At 36.6% G+C, this 18,439-nt stretch overlaps 2 protein-coding genes across 4 annotated transcripts; both read left to right on the top strand.

The window, feature by feature from the left end:
* The first annotated feature begins 702 nt into the window (after positions 1-702).
* On the top strand, positions 703-10,340 carry LOC125213827 (rho GTPase-activating protein 7-like). Of its 3 annotated transcripts, none has more exons than XM_048114575.2 (22): positions 703-1,029; positions 1,292-1,328; positions 1,743-1,819; positions 2,015-2,070; positions 2,158-2,236; positions 2,367-2,511; positions 2,602-2,721; positions 3,110-3,187; positions 3,679-3,734; positions 3,813-3,882; positions 4,001-4,091; positions 5,022-5,265; positions 5,420-5,641; positions 6,184-6,525; positions 7,306-7,355; positions 7,866-7,926; positions 8,004-8,087; positions 8,282-8,395; positions 8,472-8,641; positions 8,880-8,949; positions 9,320-9,523; positions 9,831-10,340. In XM_048114575.2, the coding sequence occupies exons 1-22, from the start codon at positions 976-978 to the stop codon at positions 10,011-10,013; spliced, it is 2,607 nt and encodes an 868-aa protein (XP_047970532.2). In that variant the 5' UTR covers positions 703-975; the 3' UTR covers positions 10,014-10,340. The 3 variants fall into 3 exon arrangements, with proteins under 3 accessions (XP_047970532.2, XP_047970530.2, XP_047970531.2); XM_048114573.2 differs by having other exon boundaries at positions 2,000-2,070; XM_048114574.2 differs by having other exon boundaries at positions 704-1,029; positions 2,000-2,070; positions 4,004-4,091.
* Positions 10,341-12,332: 1,992 nt separating this feature from the next.
* Positions 12,333-14,333, top strand: LOC125212168 (protein LATERAL ROOT PRIMORDIUM 1-like). Its single transcript, XM_048112255.2, has 2 exons — positions 12,333-13,740; positions 13,840-14,333. Exons 1-2 carry the CDS (start codon positions 13,086-13,088, stop codon positions 14,163-14,165), a joined length of 981 nt encoding a protein of 326 aa, XP_047968212.2. The 5' UTR covers positions 12,333-13,085; the 3' UTR covers positions 14,166-14,333.
* The last annotated feature ends 4,106 nt before the right edge of the window (positions 14,334-18,439 follow it).

The following is an 18,439-nucleotide window of genomic DNA, read 5'->3' as shown; positions in this document are numbered from 1 at the left end:
AAAATTTAAACAATAAGTCAATACGAAAAATAGGACGAATAGGAGATATCTTTATTGCCACTTTAAACAATGATCATAGAGTATGTTGTCATATAGATGTATACTCTTTTAGTGTAAAATTTTGCTCATAGACAACTTTCTTATAAGTTGGTTGTCGTAGATAAAACGTTATTATATGTACCGAAGTTTGTCCATCTTCCCCTCCTCAAATTCAATCCCTCACCTTAACTCCATCACACTTTGTTCGTCGACACTACCACATCATCCACTGTCACTCGTACTCAACTGCTTTGTAATAACTATAGTTTGTATTAATTGTACCACTGAGATAATATGGTATACAAAATAAAAAAAAATAGTATAAAAATTTCATCTTTACATATAAACAGCAATCTAATTTATACTCACCTTCAACTTTACATATAAACAGCAATCTAATTTATACTCACCAATCAACATACTATAATACTAATACTACTATTATAGATTCAATCCTGTCAAACTTAATTTCCATTCAAAAGGGTCCGTAGTAAAATTTCAGGAATCAGTGATAGAGTCAAAAAGTGATGGAAAGTAACTACATATACAGATTATAATAATATTAAAAAAAAAGATGTAAATATATTTAAAATATAACTGTAGCATTCATAACTTCTCACGACTATCATTAACCACCCACCCACCTAATCCCCACCCCTGCCCGCTTCACATAAACACAAACAAAAAACAAAGAGAAAGATGTGAGAGAAAGAGAGAGAGAGAGCTCTCTGGTTGGTTGCTGGTAGTGCCCCTGCTACATCTATCCATATTTTCCCCTTTCCAAAAGTTTGAAAAGATAAATTAATAAATAAAGAAAAAGAAATTAAAGGAGTAAAGCTCCGTTCTGGTCGTTCATCACAGATCTTCACCGATTCATTCGATCCGCGGCTGAGTTCCAGCTGAGATGCTAATTCATCTCTGAGAAAGGGCCGGAAAATGTCGGCCACTCTTGCCGCATTTGAGCGCCCTCGTATCGGGAACTCGAATACGGTAACATCTTACCTTCTATTCCTCAATTCAATTGGCATTGTTTTTTGTTTTCCTTCGATTTTTTATTTACGAGGGTTTAAAATGGGGTGATATTTTTGTGGTCAATTGAGTCAAGTAATTGTTGATAAATTTGGACTAGGTTTGGTTGGAGATTGCCGTCACCTAATTTTAGTATGGATTGGGGTTTTTTGTCATTTGCTGTATTTTTTTGCGCATTGTTGGTTATTTCTGTTTCTGATTGGATTTTTTCTGTGATGTGTAGATATTCAAGAGTGGGCATTTGCTTATATCCTCAAAAGGTTAGTTTTTTTTTTTGCTCTTGAGAAGTGTTCGACTTACAAACTTGAATGTGCGGATGGATGTTGAATTACCTTGTGCCAGCATTGCGGAGAATGCCCATGTGTTTGAGTTGCATACTTGCATTATGTTTGATTATTGATTGTTCAGTCGCATGAGACTCCGGATTTGTGTACAATACACATTTGGTTAAAGTGGATCTAATCGTTATTCTTTCAACTATTTGTGTTGTATTTTAATTGGATGTATATGGTATGTACTGCCAAGGTAAAAGTATTTGGCGTGCCGCTCCATTTAGTGAATTCTTTTGGCTACCTACCATCTGTCCTCTTTACTTTCTCAAATGTATAAATGTACCTTTGTTGTTCTTTCTATAGTCGGTGTCATGCATCCCTTAATGCTTAGACTTCTTGCAGGGTTAGGATGGAAATCTTGGAAGAAGCGTTGGTTTATCCTTACTCGCACTTCTTTGGTCTTCTTCAAGAATGACCCAGTTAGTCCCTGTTTCATCTCCATTTCCTCATTCATAATTGATTTATCAAGCTGCATATATTCCATGTTACTGAAAAAGATAGTTTTTGGAGTAGTTTCATGGAACTTTATGTTACTGAAAAGCTTAGACTTCAATTTCATGTTATTATGGCCTTTAATGTACGTAACTCACTTTCTCTAGAGTGCACTTCCGCAGCGTGGTGGTGAAGTAAATTTGACTTTGGGTGGCATTGATTTAAATAATTCAGGAAGGTATAGATAAATGGTCTCTCTTTCCCTTTGTCTACCACTCTACCTCTGTGTGTCTCCCTCAGTTTTTTGATGTCTTCTTGCATGCAGTGTCGTTGTTAGAGAAGACAAGAAGCTGTTAACTGTTCTATTTCCTGATGGGCGTGATGGACGTGCGTTCACACTTAAGGTGCACAAGCGATTAGTCAATCTTCTTCCATCTCTTTGTTGCCATTCATAGAGTGATTCTTAATGATTGTTATCCCATATCTCTCGTGTAACTGAAAGCTGTTTGCTATATTCTATTTTCTTAACTTCAGGCTGAAACATCTGAGGACTTGTATGAGTGGAAGACTGCCCTTGAACATGCTCTTGCACAAGCGCCAAATGCTGCTCTTGTGATGGGACAAAATGGGATCTTCAGAAGTGATACTAATGATACTATTGAGGGTTCTTTCCATCAATGTTTGTACCTATTTATCTTCCTGCTGCTCTTTAGGAACTCATAGTAAATGCTGTGTTGGAGGAATCTTGACGGATTACCTTTTAATATAGGGAGAGACAAACGACCAGTGAAGTCTTTAGTTGTTGGACGCCCAATTTTGCTTGCACTAGAAGATATAGATGGAGGTCCGTCCTTCCTGGAGAAAGCGCTCCGGTTTCTTGAGAAATACGGTATGCTTTTGTTTCGATGTCCTGCAGTGCTCCTCTTTGCAATAGTTTCTCTCAGAACTACGCAGCTGTTTTATTGTCAAAACTGAATTTCATGATGCATTAGCTTCTCAAACACTTGAAGTTTCGTAGTCTTCTGCCTTTAAATGTTTGGCCCTACATGACTAGAGATTTGTGCTATAATTGCTCTGCAGCTTGCGACTGCTTGTCCCTCTATAGCCATTCTTTCTACCATTACAAAAAATTGATATCATTAACATACCTGATCTCATCTCATAAAGAAAATTAGAATTCTACACGAGTCCATGATGTTCATCTTCCCAAATAATGATACAGAAGCTTTTTTGTATGCTGTATCCAGTATATGCTCTGACTGAACAACATTTAACAGGAATTAAAGTAGAAGGAATTCTGCGGCAGTCTGCAGATGTTGAGGAAGTGGACAGAAGAGTGCAAGAATATGAACAAGGTGATTGTTGCGCATTCATTGGAGTGAATGAACCTCACCATGCTATTCTTTATCTGTTACTATGACTATGACTTATATTTTGTCACTGTTGGTCATGACACTAGCATAGGTTAAACAGTTGCAACTATGTTTTCTGTTAAGTTTATATAAAAATTGAACAACATTGTGGATAGACACCATACACACCTTTAGTTTTCATTTGGCTGTGATACTTCACCCAATGATTGATTGTGAAAAATAAGATGATGACCAAGCTGGATGGGGATTCAATACTCTCCAGAGATCTACTTAATAGATTAAGGATATGAGGGACATCATATTCTGATTAAAAGCTTATATGCAATTGTGGCTCCAGAATTCCAGATACATGAGTGTAACCACTGTTTTCTTTACACATCCCTTCACGACTTTTTCCCCTCTCATAACAAATTGTTGTCTCATCTTTAAATGCACTATTCAGCATGACCAATCTGTAAATTATTTGATTATAGGGAAGACTGAATTTGATCCAGAGGAGGATGCTCATGTTATTGGCGATTGTGTTAAGGTTTGACTGCAATCTGAGCGATTGGTTTGTTTGTTCTAGTTTTTTAAGTGATACTTATGTGAGCTACCCCTCTTTCAGCATGTTCTTCGGGAGCTACCTTCATCACCGGTTCCTGCTTCCTGCTGCACTGCATTGTTGGAAGCCTACAGTAATGTTCTGCACTGCACTCTAGATGTTTTTCCCAAGTTTCCAATCTGTTCATTTTCCTATAATTGTTAAGGTTTACTGAAAGTCTACATAATTTGGTTCTTTGTGGCTGTCTTGAGAAGAAATTGACCGGATAGAAACTCGTGTTAATGCAATGCGCTCTGCCATACTGGAAGCATTTCCTGAACCCAACAGACGCCTCTTACAGAGGTATTACCTCCTGTAATTGATGTATCACTCTATGAGTATGTATTGTTGTTTATTTTCCATAGAATTACCTTGATTTTTGTTCATAAGATTCAAAAGTCCAAGAAGTAGTCAGACATGGAGGAGATGTCTTATTTTAAATTCTCGGATATGAACGGATACCATAGTTGATCTCTTTGAGACTTTGAAGTCTTTATGTTATGGTTTGATTTTGAAACTATCTGAATGCCACAATATAAATGTAAATGCTACATTAGAAGTAGGTCAATAAAAATGAGATAATGATGCACATCCAATCGGCATATGCATTGGGTGGTCAAATAAGAAGCTGAGACTGGAGTAAGGTGGTTAATTGTGAAGGAAATGTGTAAACTGTTTAAACGATACTACTTATCCCACTGATAACTCTCGGACTTTCTAGCAAGTTCTGATGTGATAGCAAATTCTCGAAGTCTCCTGTGAGAATTTGGGTAAATGTAATTCCGTGTCGAGGAAAAAGAAACTGGAATCTCAATAAACTCGACTCAGCCGGTATACGTAAGCTGCCGCTAAATTTTTATTGAGGGGATGTTGTTTTGTAATGCCTCAAACAAAATCTGATACTTAGCAAGTAACCCATCTCTTCCCTCCCGGCTTCTACATTGTCCAATTCTTCAACAAATTTTTATTTTGGGGGGACATAATTTATTTTAGTAAAGGTGCAAAGGGAAATGATGTTGAGTGTTTTTAATTATTAGTAGTAAGTACAACAGCTATGCAGTTGTTGATAAATACGTTTCTTGACAAAATCTGTAGTTAAGCACACTGTTAGCATACTATATTAAATTTCTGCATAGAAATGATCTTCATTATGTACTTATTCTTCTTCTCATCTCCATCATAACACTTACCGCTCTTTTTTTCTTCCTCATTTGTCCTCTATTCATTTTTTAGAGTTCTCAAGATGATGCATACAGTTTCTTCTCATGCTTCTGAGAATCGGATGACACCTTCGGCAGTTGCTGCTTGTATGGCTCCACTGCTGTTGCGCCCTCTTTTAGCTGGTGAATGTGAACTAGAGGATGACTACGATACTAATGGAGATAGTTCTGCTCAGCTTCTAGCTGCAGCCAATGCTGCTAATAATGCCCAAGCTATTGTCACAACACTTCTGGAGGAGTATGACAATATTTTCGATGTAAGTCACATTGTTAGCTTAGTTCCTAAAATAGATGATTCGCAATTGTCATCTTCTGTGTTAATTTCTAAATTCCATTCGTATAATTTTATTTTTCCATTAAACCATGAAAGTATTGTAATTACTCTTTGCTAATCACCTGGTTTACAAACAGGATGATAGTCTGCACAGATGCTCGATGTCTGTAGATTCTAAAACCGATAACAGTGGAAGTGAAGATACAAGTGATGATGACAATCCGGATATAAAAGTAAATGGTTATCATGATGCTGAAAATGAAGTTGACCCAGAAACAGATGTTGATTCTGATCGAAGACACAGTGGGAAGTTAAGTGAGAGCAGTGGCTCAGCTGCTAGTGATCTTTATGACTATAAGGTTCAATCTCTCTCCCACTTGTGTGATTGATTATGCATGTGATTTTAATGACTTCAAGTCTGAATTTAAATAGTGAGCATGTGTGACAATAAATGCATGCAAAAGCTTGTCTTTCTAAATTTATTTCCACTAATTTAAAAGTGATAATTCAGTTTTCTAGTGATTTATTTGGAGTAGACCTATCCAATTCCAAGGATTGAGTCAAGTGTGTATTTTAAAACTAAAATGCTTAAAGTGTCTATTTGAGAATTGAAGGTAACTTTAATGCTGTATGCAGACCTTTTCCCTGAAATGTTAGGTTCAATGCAGTATCGCGGACTATGTATTTCCTTGCTCTAAGTGATTGGTTAGTGGAAAGTTTATTGAAGTGTTCTTAATCTTTTTATTAAAGGCCATCAGTCATGTCTAACAAAATTAGACTAGTTGATGTATAGATACTATCTCTTTTCTTGTATCAGAAACACATTTGATATTTTCCCATAACATTTATCAAAGGTCTACTGACTACTTAAAGTTGCTGCTGCTGTTTTTGCCGAAACCAGGCTGTTGCAAATGATGATTCAGATGATGAGATGCCCATACACAATAATATTATGGGATCAAAACTAGATGTGGCTTTGGACACTAGATCCAGTCGAGACTCTAAGACTTCATTAAATGACCAACTAGACCAATTGAAGGCACATGGGAATACGATAGATGTGTCTACTGAAAAACCTGCCAATGAGTCTCAGCGGTCTGTTGGAGAAATTTTGTCATCTATGAATCAAGAACTGCAGCAATCTTTTCCTGGACCTGAACTGTTGGGTGAGAAGGCATTACCCAAAATTACCAATACCAGCACTGGTAGTGCAAAGAAGTCAACATTTTGGGGAAAGAAAAATGTAAGTATTTTATTTTAATTTTTCCCTTCCATTGGTTGCTGAGGGAAACCATGATATGCTTATACGAACTCGGAGAATCAAGCTGAGTGCCTGGGATCTGGAGGTTAAACTTCTTAAAAGTGAATGTGAACACAGTATAAATTTCATAAAACTACTATTCAACAACTGAAAGTGAACAATTAAAATGCTACTAATAGTAATAGCATATGTTGACTTATCAAATTCCCATCTCCGAATTTTGGCCAAATGATGCCAGTCCTATCTGATGTTTGTTAATCATAAGTTATACTATGAAATGTTGGTTGGTTCTTGCTAGTTGCTAGTAAGCCAATATACTTGTTGATGTTAACACACACCTCACACATTACAAGATAGCTTATTACTTTATCTGGCATGTCTCTCACCTCTTTACTGCAATTGAATCAATAAATGAATAATTTAGAATCTTGCAGGGTGCCTCCTGTTCATGAATTAGGATGAGGCTAATTTTAGCTAATAAATGGCAGTACCTTAATTCTCCATTTTCGGAGAATTTGAAGTTTCGGATATGAACTTCAGAATACACTGTGCTGATCTTATTATTGGCACTTAATCCATTATTACTAGAAACTAATTCAAATTGTTTGTTGGTGGTGAACCACCTTCTGGGATTGTTTAACCCACCCCTAGTGGAAGGGGTAGGAATGTTTTGCATGTGATTTTTATTATTGGATAAATTGAACATTACACATTCTATATATCTTGTCTTAACAAATAACAAATTTAATATTTATGTTGCAGGCAAGAAAAACACCTTCATCAGAATCCATAGATTCATCTGGAGAGGAAGAGTACGATCATTTTCAATCACATATAACTCCATTTGTGTAACCTGCAAAAATGAGCCCATACCTATCTAAAATTAATTTGATTATAAAGGGTCACATACAATTAACATGTAGTATATAACCGAGTCTCATTTTCAGAAGTACCGTCTTTTCTTTTTCTTCATTTATCAGTATTAATGTCCCATGCACAGGTAGAACTGTTCTCTGAGCTTGGCTCAACTTGGACCAACTGAATTAGTTTGTTTTCTATGTTTTGACCTAAAATATCGATGACCTAAGTGCCATTCTTAACACTCATTTTCCTAATGAAGCTATTTCTAAGGTCTCCATGTCTTGAGGGTTCCTTTTTCTACTAAATTTGTAGCATTTTCTCATTAATACATCTTCAGTGCACTTTTCTGCATAATCCCCAAAAGACTTCTCAAATAGTGACTATTCATCAAATGGTTTTCTGTGCACTTTGTTGTCCTTTTTTCCTTTCTGATTGACTGAAGCTCAATGGTGCATTTCCAGGCTTGCCATCCAGAGATTAGAGATCGCAAAGAATGATCTACGCCACAGAATTGCAAAGGAAGTAAGTACAGGGAGTTTTCAAGTGGCTATAGTATGGTGATTGAGTAACTAGATTTGACTTTTTATTATCTATATTAGGCGAGAGGAAATGCAATTTTGCAAGCTAGCTTGGAAAGAAGGAAGCAAGCTTTGCATGAGCGGCGCTTAGCTCTTGAGCAAGATGTGAGGCTTTACTCTTTAATATTACACAAATCATCAACATCTTCATAATCATGTTCATCATCTGCATGTGTGCTTGTGTCTGGAAGTTCAGTTTAGATATTAAGAGCCTAATTTCTTAGCAAATTAAGAATGCTCTCTTGTGCAATTCTTCTGGTCTAGATTGGCATACTGAGTTTGCAGTTTTTTCTTGGCAGGTAGCAAGACTGCAAGAACAGTTGCAAGCTGAGAGAGACTTACGAGCTGCTCTGGAAGTTGGCTTGAGCATGTCTTCTGGGCAATTTGCTGGCTCTCGTGGCATGGATTCTAAGGTTTGCATATTTTCTTTTAATTTTGTATACTAATCAGAAATTATTATTGATGCTGACATGTTACATTTATGCACAGACTAGAGCCGAGCTTGAGGAGATAGCTCTTGCCGAAGCAGATGTAGCCAGATTGAAGCAGAAAGTTGCTGAACTTCACCACCAGTTAAATCAGCAACGTCAGCACCACTATGGATCTATTTCTGATGCATGTGATAGATATCAACACACAGCAAGCCAAACACCTCAGCAGTGAGTCATTTTTTCCATGTCATCCAACCTTTACTTCCTCTCATGCCCGTAGGATCATTCTCTTTGGTCTAGGATTGCATCTTATCATATTAGACCAAATTCTGCTATTACAAAAAACTATTGTTTACTTGAAATTGACCTGAAATCCAAATTGTAAAATGGTTAGACCATTGAGGCGAAAATCAAACCTTTATGTGTGGTTCCAGTGTAAAGTTTCTGAGCTGAATTCCACTTGCAGGAATTTTTTCAAGCAGGATTTTGATACTACACTTGCTGTTTGTAACCATGAAAGAAGACAAAGGACAGAGGTGGTTGCCTTTCTTTTGTTTATTTTATTATTTTGTCGCTTAGTATTTGGTAAATGATTTCATTTCATTTTCAAGTCTCTTTTATCTGAAAGGTTTGTTTATTGCCTTCAATTTCTGTGTTTTTCATGCGCATCTCAATTTTAGATTATTTGGCTGAATTTTTTCCTATTTAAGGTCTACATTTAGGTTCTGCTATTTTCGGGCTTGTTTAAACCTTTTCATGACTTGTATGTAGGTCTCAGGCTCTTTAATGAGATGGAATTTGACGGCGAAAAATAAAAAGAAACACATTTGAAACAGTTGATGCTTTTGATTTAATCAATTGAATTGTTCATCTTTTGTTGCTTGCTCTAACCTGTAAATGTTTCAGGAGTCGATGGGCGCGGATGGAAGAAATATTAAAGGACAACTGTTGGCACATGGAAGCAACGGCAGGTTGCCTTCTCGGAAACAGTTTATTGAACCATCAAGCTTGAGTGATTCTAAAAGTACAGAGGCCTCCACAAGTCTATCCGTGGATGATTTTCCTGCTGTGGATTCGGGGGCTGTACCTTCTACTTCTCGGGTGGCTGAGGTTAGGCTCAATACACATTTATGCATACACAGATGCAAATGGTTGGAAAGAGATCTCAAACAATTTGCTTATTCGTATGACGTTACTGTATGATTGCATGAACCCTTGATCTCATGTGAGCTGAACTTATGATGCCGTCCTTATACATACATCACTCCTTTAGTTGGCTATAAAGGGCCGTCTGTTTTGATATTATCTGCTGCACAAATCTATAAAGGGCCGTCTGTTTTGATATTTTACACCCTAATCACACGTGCAAACGAGTCTTATGCATCCTTGATACTAAAAATGCTTTATTTTGCTATAGGTGATGGATTATCATCGACAACCACTAGCAGCATCGTCAGCTTTGGTAGAGCTGACAACCCGTCTCGACTTCTTCAAGGAAAGGAGGTCTCAGTTGATGGAGCAACTCCACAACCTTGATCTGAACTATGGTTCCACACCTCAAGATTTTGCATACAAACCTTCGTCTCCTCCGTGGCACTAGCGACGGGAGCTTCTGTTGTGTTTGAAAGGAGAAACCATGATTCCCTGTTGTATATTCTCTGTTGATTAGTATATAGATGTGTTTCATATTGCCATTCTCTTGGAACAACGATGATGCTCTTGTATTTTTCTTTCAATTTTTTTTTCTCTTTTTTGACATAAATATTTTAAACATATGTAATTAGTGGAGATATTAGCGCAGGATGCCCTACTCGGATGCTCATAAGCTGCTTGAGAATTTCAAAACCACGTTTGATTTATTATGACTTGTAGAATTTGCTGAGAGTTGCTACTAAAGTAAGTAATCGACTCTTATTAGCACTATTCATTTGATAGCTTACTATTTCATCAATTCTCTTATGCGCAACTCCTATTTTATATCTTGGTGAATGAACAAATAATTTTAAAGATCATGTGACTGTAAACTTGAACATGTCACACTCGTACATGAGACCTATGACTTTGGACATTAATAACACCAACTCTCCTGTTCACATTGAAAATGCATGAGGAAATGCAGTCGTTTAGCTGAATAGATTGACATGGTGTCGGATGTAGTTTGAATCTGATCACATTCACTGAAGTCCCACAATTTGATTTAGTTTGAATTTTCATGTTCTTATAAAACAACATACTAACACTAGATAGTTTTAGCAAATGAAACAAATAAATACTCCATTCGCTCCTTGTTAATTAAGTCATTTTTTCTATTTTGAAAAGTTTGAAGATAATTGAGTAATTTCTAATTTTAGCAAAAAGTAATACTCCCTCCGTCCTATGATAGTTGAGTTGTATTTGTCTCGAGGTGGTTGAGTCATTTACTTTTTTTTCTCTATATATCTCTCATAGTACTAGTACTTTTTTTCACACACTCATACTTTATTCTCTTAACTCTAACTTTTAATACATCAAATTCTTAAATCTCTAAAAAAAAAAATGATTAACCAAACAATACACTACAGAATATGTTTGGAAAGTAGCCAATTCAACAGTATACATAAGCTTCAAAATTTCAAAAAAGTTTGACTCCTGAGAGATTCATTTAAGGAGGGTGTTAGAAAAAGTAAAACAAACAAGTAAAACAAAGGCGACGTTACAAAATCCAGAAAGGGCCCCTTGAGGCCCCCCCTTTGGAGCTAGTTTCCTCTTCCGTTGGTGCAATGTGAGTATATATGATGATGATGATGATGGTGGTGGTGGAGGATTGAGTATTGAGGTTGTTGATTTCACAGATGTGTGAGGCCCCCCAATGGAGTTTCGTATATTTATACCAAGCGCCCTAGCTCGTCGTTTGCTGTTGACTGCACTCTTCGGGGCCCTTTTCTTCTCTGCCCGGCGACATGGGGGCCACCACACCACTACCAAACTCGCCGTGTTACCACCCTTTACCCGACTCACTGCAATCCAAGCCTACAATTCATAGTTTATGCTTTTCACCAGGCTAACTGAGGGCTACATCATTTACCCAAAAATATCTCACTCCCATAATCCATTTACTTAATCTTCATTAATCACATTCATAACGTATCATTACCGGGATAAAATGTCTCTCAATTTTTTTCACCAACTTCTTCCAATCTTTTTTATACTGCTTTACTTGATTTTATCCTATATATGGACATTTATCCGATTTTGTTCTATATAATTTAAACATACATCAACAGTGGCAACGGGCAAAGACCATCAAAGTCATTGACAATCTCTATTGGTAGCATTCATTAGCACTGTGTAATTAAGTTTTCTTGTTTTGATGTTTTTCATAAAATTGAACTATATATTTGCAAGAACATAGCAAATATGGTTTTAGTTCTTGAGACTCAAGTTATTGGTGTTTTGACACTTTAAACTAGTGTTTTGAAATGTTTAACGATAAGGTACAAAATGTAACATTATCAACCAAACAAATACAGTATTACACAATAAGGTACAAAATTTAACATATGCTTCAACGAATCATATACTTGGACGTACATACACTCACAAAACACATTTGAGACAAAGTTTAATTAGATGTTTTAAAAATCGAAGAAGTTGCAACTCTTGAAATGTTAGAATGTTACAATTTACCCTTTAAAAAATAGTACTCCTACTATATAATACGGAGTACTACTAGTATAATTAATAGAGTGAAAATAATTCAGAATTTAAAGTGCTAAACTAAACTAATTCTATTTTAATTTAAATAGAGTAATAGGTATATATATATATATTAACAAATTTTTCTTATAAATTTTTTTACATAAAATAAATGTATTTTGGGAAAAAAAGGAAGCCAGCTGAGAGAAATGCATTTTGGGGAAAAATGAAGATGAGAGAGAGAGAGAGAGGGGTAGGCAATAGCATGTCAGCATGTGAAACTAGGTCTTCAAGAACCTATACACCTACAAAACTAAAAAGTCATCATCTCTCTCTAAACACACACACACACACACACTCACTTTTCCCTTCTTTAGTGCACCCTCTCTCCAATAATCACCGCCCAAAATCCACCCCAGCCAGAGCTCCAGCTGATTCAATTCTTCATTTTGTAGATAAGAGATTGGGTATGGAATCCAATAGTTACAGATCAACCATACTCACTCTAAGTCTAGAATTGAGGGTTTCTCTGTAGCTAGGTTGGAAGCACTGGGTCTGGCATGGGAAGAAGCAGCGAAAAGTTTTCAACTACAAAAGCCAAACTAAGCGACAGCTTCAGCAGTAAGTCTCAGTAATATCATGCTGTAGAAGCTGCGCCACAAACACCTTAAACAACCACCTCCTCTTCTCTCCTTACTCTTCTCTCTCTATCTTTACTTCTCCCTGTCTTAAAAATCTTCTCTTTCTTTCTGCTCTAAAGAATTTCAGTGACCCCACTCTTTCTAAATCACATCTCTCTCTCTCTCTCTCAGTTCTTTTTCAACATTTACATACCCCAAAAACCCCAATTTTGTACTAACAAAACGTGGCTACGGCTCGGCGGCTGCAGTCGGATTCCGGCGCCTTCGCCGATTGGGTGGCGTCCTCCTCCGCCTCCGCCGGAGACCTCTCCCTAGGTTTCAATGCGGAGCCCGCCGCCCCTGCCGCCGCCGCCGGAATGTGGCCCTCCGCCGCCACGCGCCTTTCCCCGGAGTTCTTCTTCGTCGCACCCGCTTCTTCCTTCCACCACCACCACAACACCGACGCCGCCGCCGCCGCGATCAATTTCGACCCCCATTCTCTCAACCCCTCCAATGCCATCGGCGTCGGCGTGATCCCCCTCCTCACCGCCGTCGGCGGCGGCGCAGCGGATGAGGATTTGTTCAGCCGCAGCCGTGGAGGCGGCGGCGGCGGCGGTATGCAATTGTGGCAGCATCATCATCAGCAGGGACAGAATTCCTCAGCTTATTTGATCAAACCCATGGCTCTCGAGCACCCAAATCTCCTCCCAAGCAGCGGCGGCGGTGCTTCTTCCTCCTCCTCCGCCTGCCAAGACTGCGGCAACCAAGCCAAGAAAGACTGCCAACATAGAAGGTGCCGAACCTGCTGCAAAAGTAGAGGCTACGACTGCACCACCCACTTCAAAAGCACCTGGGTCCCCGCCGCCCGCCGCCGCGAGCGCCAACTCCTCGCCACCGCCGGCTCCTCCCAGTCCACCTCCGGCACCAAGAAGCCCCGCCTCGGCGCCGCCTCCCAGACCACCACCGCCTCCCACACCTCCACCTCCAACACCAATCAGGCCCGGAGCTTCGACACCAGCTCCAGCCATCAAGGTAATTAAGGACACAAAAATTGAGACGCCTTATCTCTTACTTTGTTTTCATGGACACACTTTCATTTGCAATCGCATAATTTAGAAAATTATTGTGCAGATGCGGGGTTGAAGGAGTCGCTGCCGGGGCAGGTGCGGGCGCAGGCGGTGTTCAAGTGCGTGAGAGTGACGGCGGTGGACGACGGCGAGGATGAATACGCTTATCAAGCAGTGGTGAAGATAGGCGGCCATGTTTTCAAAGGGTTTCTATATGATCAAGGAGTGGAAGGGAGAGAGGGCCTCCCAAATCTATCTGAATTGCATTTGGGAGGCGGAGGCGGCAATGGGGCTTCATCATCGCCGCCGGTCAATCTCGATCATGCTTCTAATATATACGGCGGCGCATCCTTTCTAGGTGGATCCAATTATGGTAACCCCATCAACTGATTTTCCTATGTTGGTAACTCAATAAAATGTAGGCTTATTATCAACTTATTAGTGTTTCAATACACAAATTTTAGGTGATTTTGCATTATGAACTTTGAGTGAAAGCTGTGAATAAGCAAAATATTGTTCTAATTTTTCTTTTAATTCAATACTCATATCTGTTGAAAATGAATCTGCATACAAATGCTTGCGATATGTGATGGGGAGATTCAACTTAGACATGTACTTGGAAAATTTACAAGAATAGTACGTACTCAGTATTTATTTTTAGTTTGTTTAATATTTAATCACAATTTATAAGTAAAAATTGCTCTAGGTGTGAGGAACCCTAATACCTACAAGTTATAGATATTATTCTTCCAAACATTTCACTTTCTCTAGCTGTTATTTACCTCTACAGCCAGCCTAAATATGTTGGATCATTCTTGGCAGAGTATCACCAATTTCTAAAATAAAAGAAGATTCATTACTTTTCTTAGTAACCTGTTTGTGTATTTTCAAAGCACAATTCCAAGTCCTTTTGTTTTTTGTGTTTTTAGAAAAGTCAAGTCAATATGTAAGAAATGTGTTATGTGTGCATTGTGATACATATATTGTGTTTTGATTTACATATGCTGGGAACACTGTGACTCAAGTATTAGTATTTCCTTATTCCATTGTCCAGTTTAATCAGTTTTGCAAATTGCAATTGATGTCTGCTTTCAAATGATCATCTTCGCCGAATGTCCCCGTACGTTTGGATATTAATGATACCCATAATAATTAATTATCAATGTGTTAATATAATCCATTAGTTAGGTGGTGGTGCATTAATGGATTTGGGCATGGAGCAATTATTGTTTTTACCAGTTTAAGGCTTCAATTTTTTACTATTACATTGCATCACTTTCGGCTCTCTTTTTGGCGCTTCATGATTGCATTCAAGTGACATACTATTAAATTATGCATTGCATTGGACATATTATAAGTTAATAGTATTAAGGTGTAGTAGTAATAGTAGTATTATAGTGTTTTCACAATGTCGGTATATAATTAATTACACACGGTGAGAATGTTTGCACATGCACACACCTATAAATTATTGCACTCTATCTCAGATTCAAATTGGTGAAGGGCAAGTGACTTATGTATGAATAAGTAATTAGTAGGAGTAGTAGTAATTTATTGACTTGTGCTTGTAAACTTAATTGTTTTAATGGGTCTATATATGTCTGAAAAATATCTATATAGTAAAAGTAGTGCAGGTTTTCTGTGGGTATATAGTGTAGCTACTATATACTGTAGTGGTTTGGAAGCATTTAAAGTTGCATATGTATGTAGCATGCATATAATATAAGTAGTGAAAAGATGGGGGAATTAATTAGATATGTTAATGCAGTATATTAATTAACTTTCCGCCGTCTCTTGTCATGTGCTGTCTGCTTAATTAATATAGATTTGATAAAATAATGTGGTCTAGGATTCGTAGGTAGTCATTTATGTCGTTTGATTTGGAAACACTTGCTGGATCTCACTCACTTCTTATCTAGTAGTACTTCTCTTATCTCCATACTTCTTATCTTTCTCCATAAAATATCAACTATATATCCCCTCTTTATACACACACATTTATGTATACCTCATATAACTACGATATACTTTATGTTGAAGTGTTAGGATTAGGGTTTGATTGCAATTGTAATAAAATTACTAGTTGTTTTTCCTTGATCCATCCTTTGACAATATTCATATAGTGAAAATATGCGGCTTAACATCACCCTAGATGTAGAGGCAAATTAAACAAGCCTCGTGTTCTTTATTGCCTTTTGTAATTGTGTTATTTCCGAACACAATATCTGTTAAAAATTTCTAATTATGGTGAGAATCGAGTAACCGATACGTTCAACACATTAAATTTGGACGTGTTGTGCAAAATTATTAACTAAGTATACATTTTATATTGCAAATTCACAGTTTTTGCCGAGTGCACGAAGTTAATATTGCACTAGACACTGGCGACACACCTTATATGTGGTCAAGTGACATAAGTCTCCGCCACTTAATTTTTTTCTGTTATAAAGTGTTTAAATGTATCCAAATGTTATGCAAATTATTAAACAAAAAACGTTGTAAAGTATGAATCACATGTAAAATATATTTTTGAATAAAATTTTGAAGCGTAGCACCTACCAATCTTTTTTTTGTGCTCACCCCTGCAGAGTCATACTAGATCATATAAGTAGATGTTGTTCTTACAACAATGTACATATAAAGTTTATAAACATAGGTGCACATAAATTTTTTATTTAATAATGCTTATTTTGTGGTTACTCTCGTTTTGTATATATATAAAGTAGGAGTACTTGTTCTAATTATAACAATTGTGAATCATATCAAAATTAATTGTGATCAAATTAATTATAATGAAGGTCACATGTCCAAGTTTGAAATTCATAGGTATGCATGTGACTTGTAGGACTGCTTATTAGACTTTTCACCCTTGAGCACATGTAAAGATGAATCTAAATGTCTGTTACACATTACAGCCTTAATTTGCAGGTAATGAAAAAGGTTGTGTGCGCAAAACCGACATTTAATTCTATGTTTGTATATATATGATCTTATATTCAAGAAAGTGAAGGGTCTCGAAAATTGGTAATTATTCACTCAGGTAAAATGTCGTTTCTCATTGACTTCCTTAGTCTGGTCAATTTTATAGTACTATTTTTTCTATTGTTTATCATTTTTATTCAAAAAGAAAATATGAAAAAGTGATAAATCGTGTACTTGCTTTGTTCTTTTATTACATTCTTAATTAGCCATTAATTAATTATAACCAGTTTGCAGTTTTTTAAGTAATTTCTTGATTAGGGTTGTTAGGGTTTGTAATCATACCATATAAAGAAATCCACACTTTCACGTGAGTGTGTATTGAGCAATCTATGACTCATAACACACTAGACTAGTTTGGAATTAACATGTGTTTTTATTGTATACTACTACTATACATACATGCGACATTAATTATTCTGTGAATTAAAGTAAGTTTATGTATAATTGTAATTTTATAGTAGAAAAAAAAAGATATGGGTTTTCACTTTTATAATACGGTGAGGTGAAAAAGGGTGGGAGTTTGAATGTTGTCTGCCATTGTTTGCCTACGCAACTTCAACTCCATTAAAAGCTAATTCCATCCTTGCGTTTTTCCGTAAACTTTGCAATCTTGTTTTCACTTTTCGTGAAGCATCTTAAATGAACCAACTTATTAACATCACTTTTTTCTTTATTCGTTTCGCTATTTTCTAGTTTTGTGTCTAGTTTTTAATCACCTATGTACTTATATCATATATCTATATATTCTCCTTTGTATAAAATTTTTTCGATTGGACAGTGCGGCGAGTAATTATATAACATAGGAGTACTTGCTTTGCCATCGAATGGTTGCCAGTAGGCAGCGCTATAATGACTTTCTTTTTCTTATTGTCATTCTTTTCATCTCTCTCACTCTACGCCCGATCCCTCTCACCTCTCTCCTTTTTTGTTGTGCCAATATTAATAAATGTTTAAATTGAAATCAAGAATGTAAAATTTAATACTCCATATAATAAATACTAAATAATTAATAATTTTATAATACTACTCGTATAAAAATAGATGCATGGTTGTACCTCTTATTCTAGTGTGGATACACTAATAAAGTGTATACACAAGATAATTCTAAAAAGGAAAAAAAGAAGGCATTAGCTCTAAGAATAGTAGTGTAAGTATATTTTTTAATTGCGATCAGTTTTTGCACTGAATTTATAAAGTAATTACATTGAACCAATTCTGCCAAAATGTTCCTATGTAGTTTAATGTGCATAATGTTATTAACTTTATTGATATAGTAATAAACAATTTGTTTAATAGGATGGATTTTTTTCAAAACATGTCTCTATCACACAATAGCTGCTTACCCCCACCACCCATATTGCTCTGCAAAGAGTTGACTATAAATATTGGCACAGAAAAATGGATTATGTTACAGCCTTATTCTTTATTTTCTTATTTTATTTATCATATATTGCAAATATAGAATGTTTTGGATACGAGTTAGAGAGTGATGATCAAATGTTCCCAAGTTTAAGGTTTGGACTGATCTGAGGTTTTATCTCAATAACTGACATAATCTACATATGAGCTGCTGTTGCCTAGCTAGACCCCTCTCCCATGTATAGAGCCAAATAGTATAAATTTTTAGTGACTAATTAATAAATGAAAGTCATGTACTAGTAAAATCGAAAAAGTAGGATTTA

The sequence above is a fragment of the Salvia hispanica genome, chromosome 3 (genome assembly GCF_029641045.1).
Source record: "Salvia hispanica isolate PSC_SH4W2 chromosome 3, Shi_PSC_v1, whole genome shotgun sequence".
NCBI classification, from domain to species: Eukaryota; Viridiplantae; Streptophyta; class Magnoliopsida; order Lamiales; family Lamiaceae; genus Salvia; species Salvia hispanica.
Note: the sequence above shows the minus strand (reverse complement) of the source record. Positions and strands in the feature narration are given on the sequence as shown.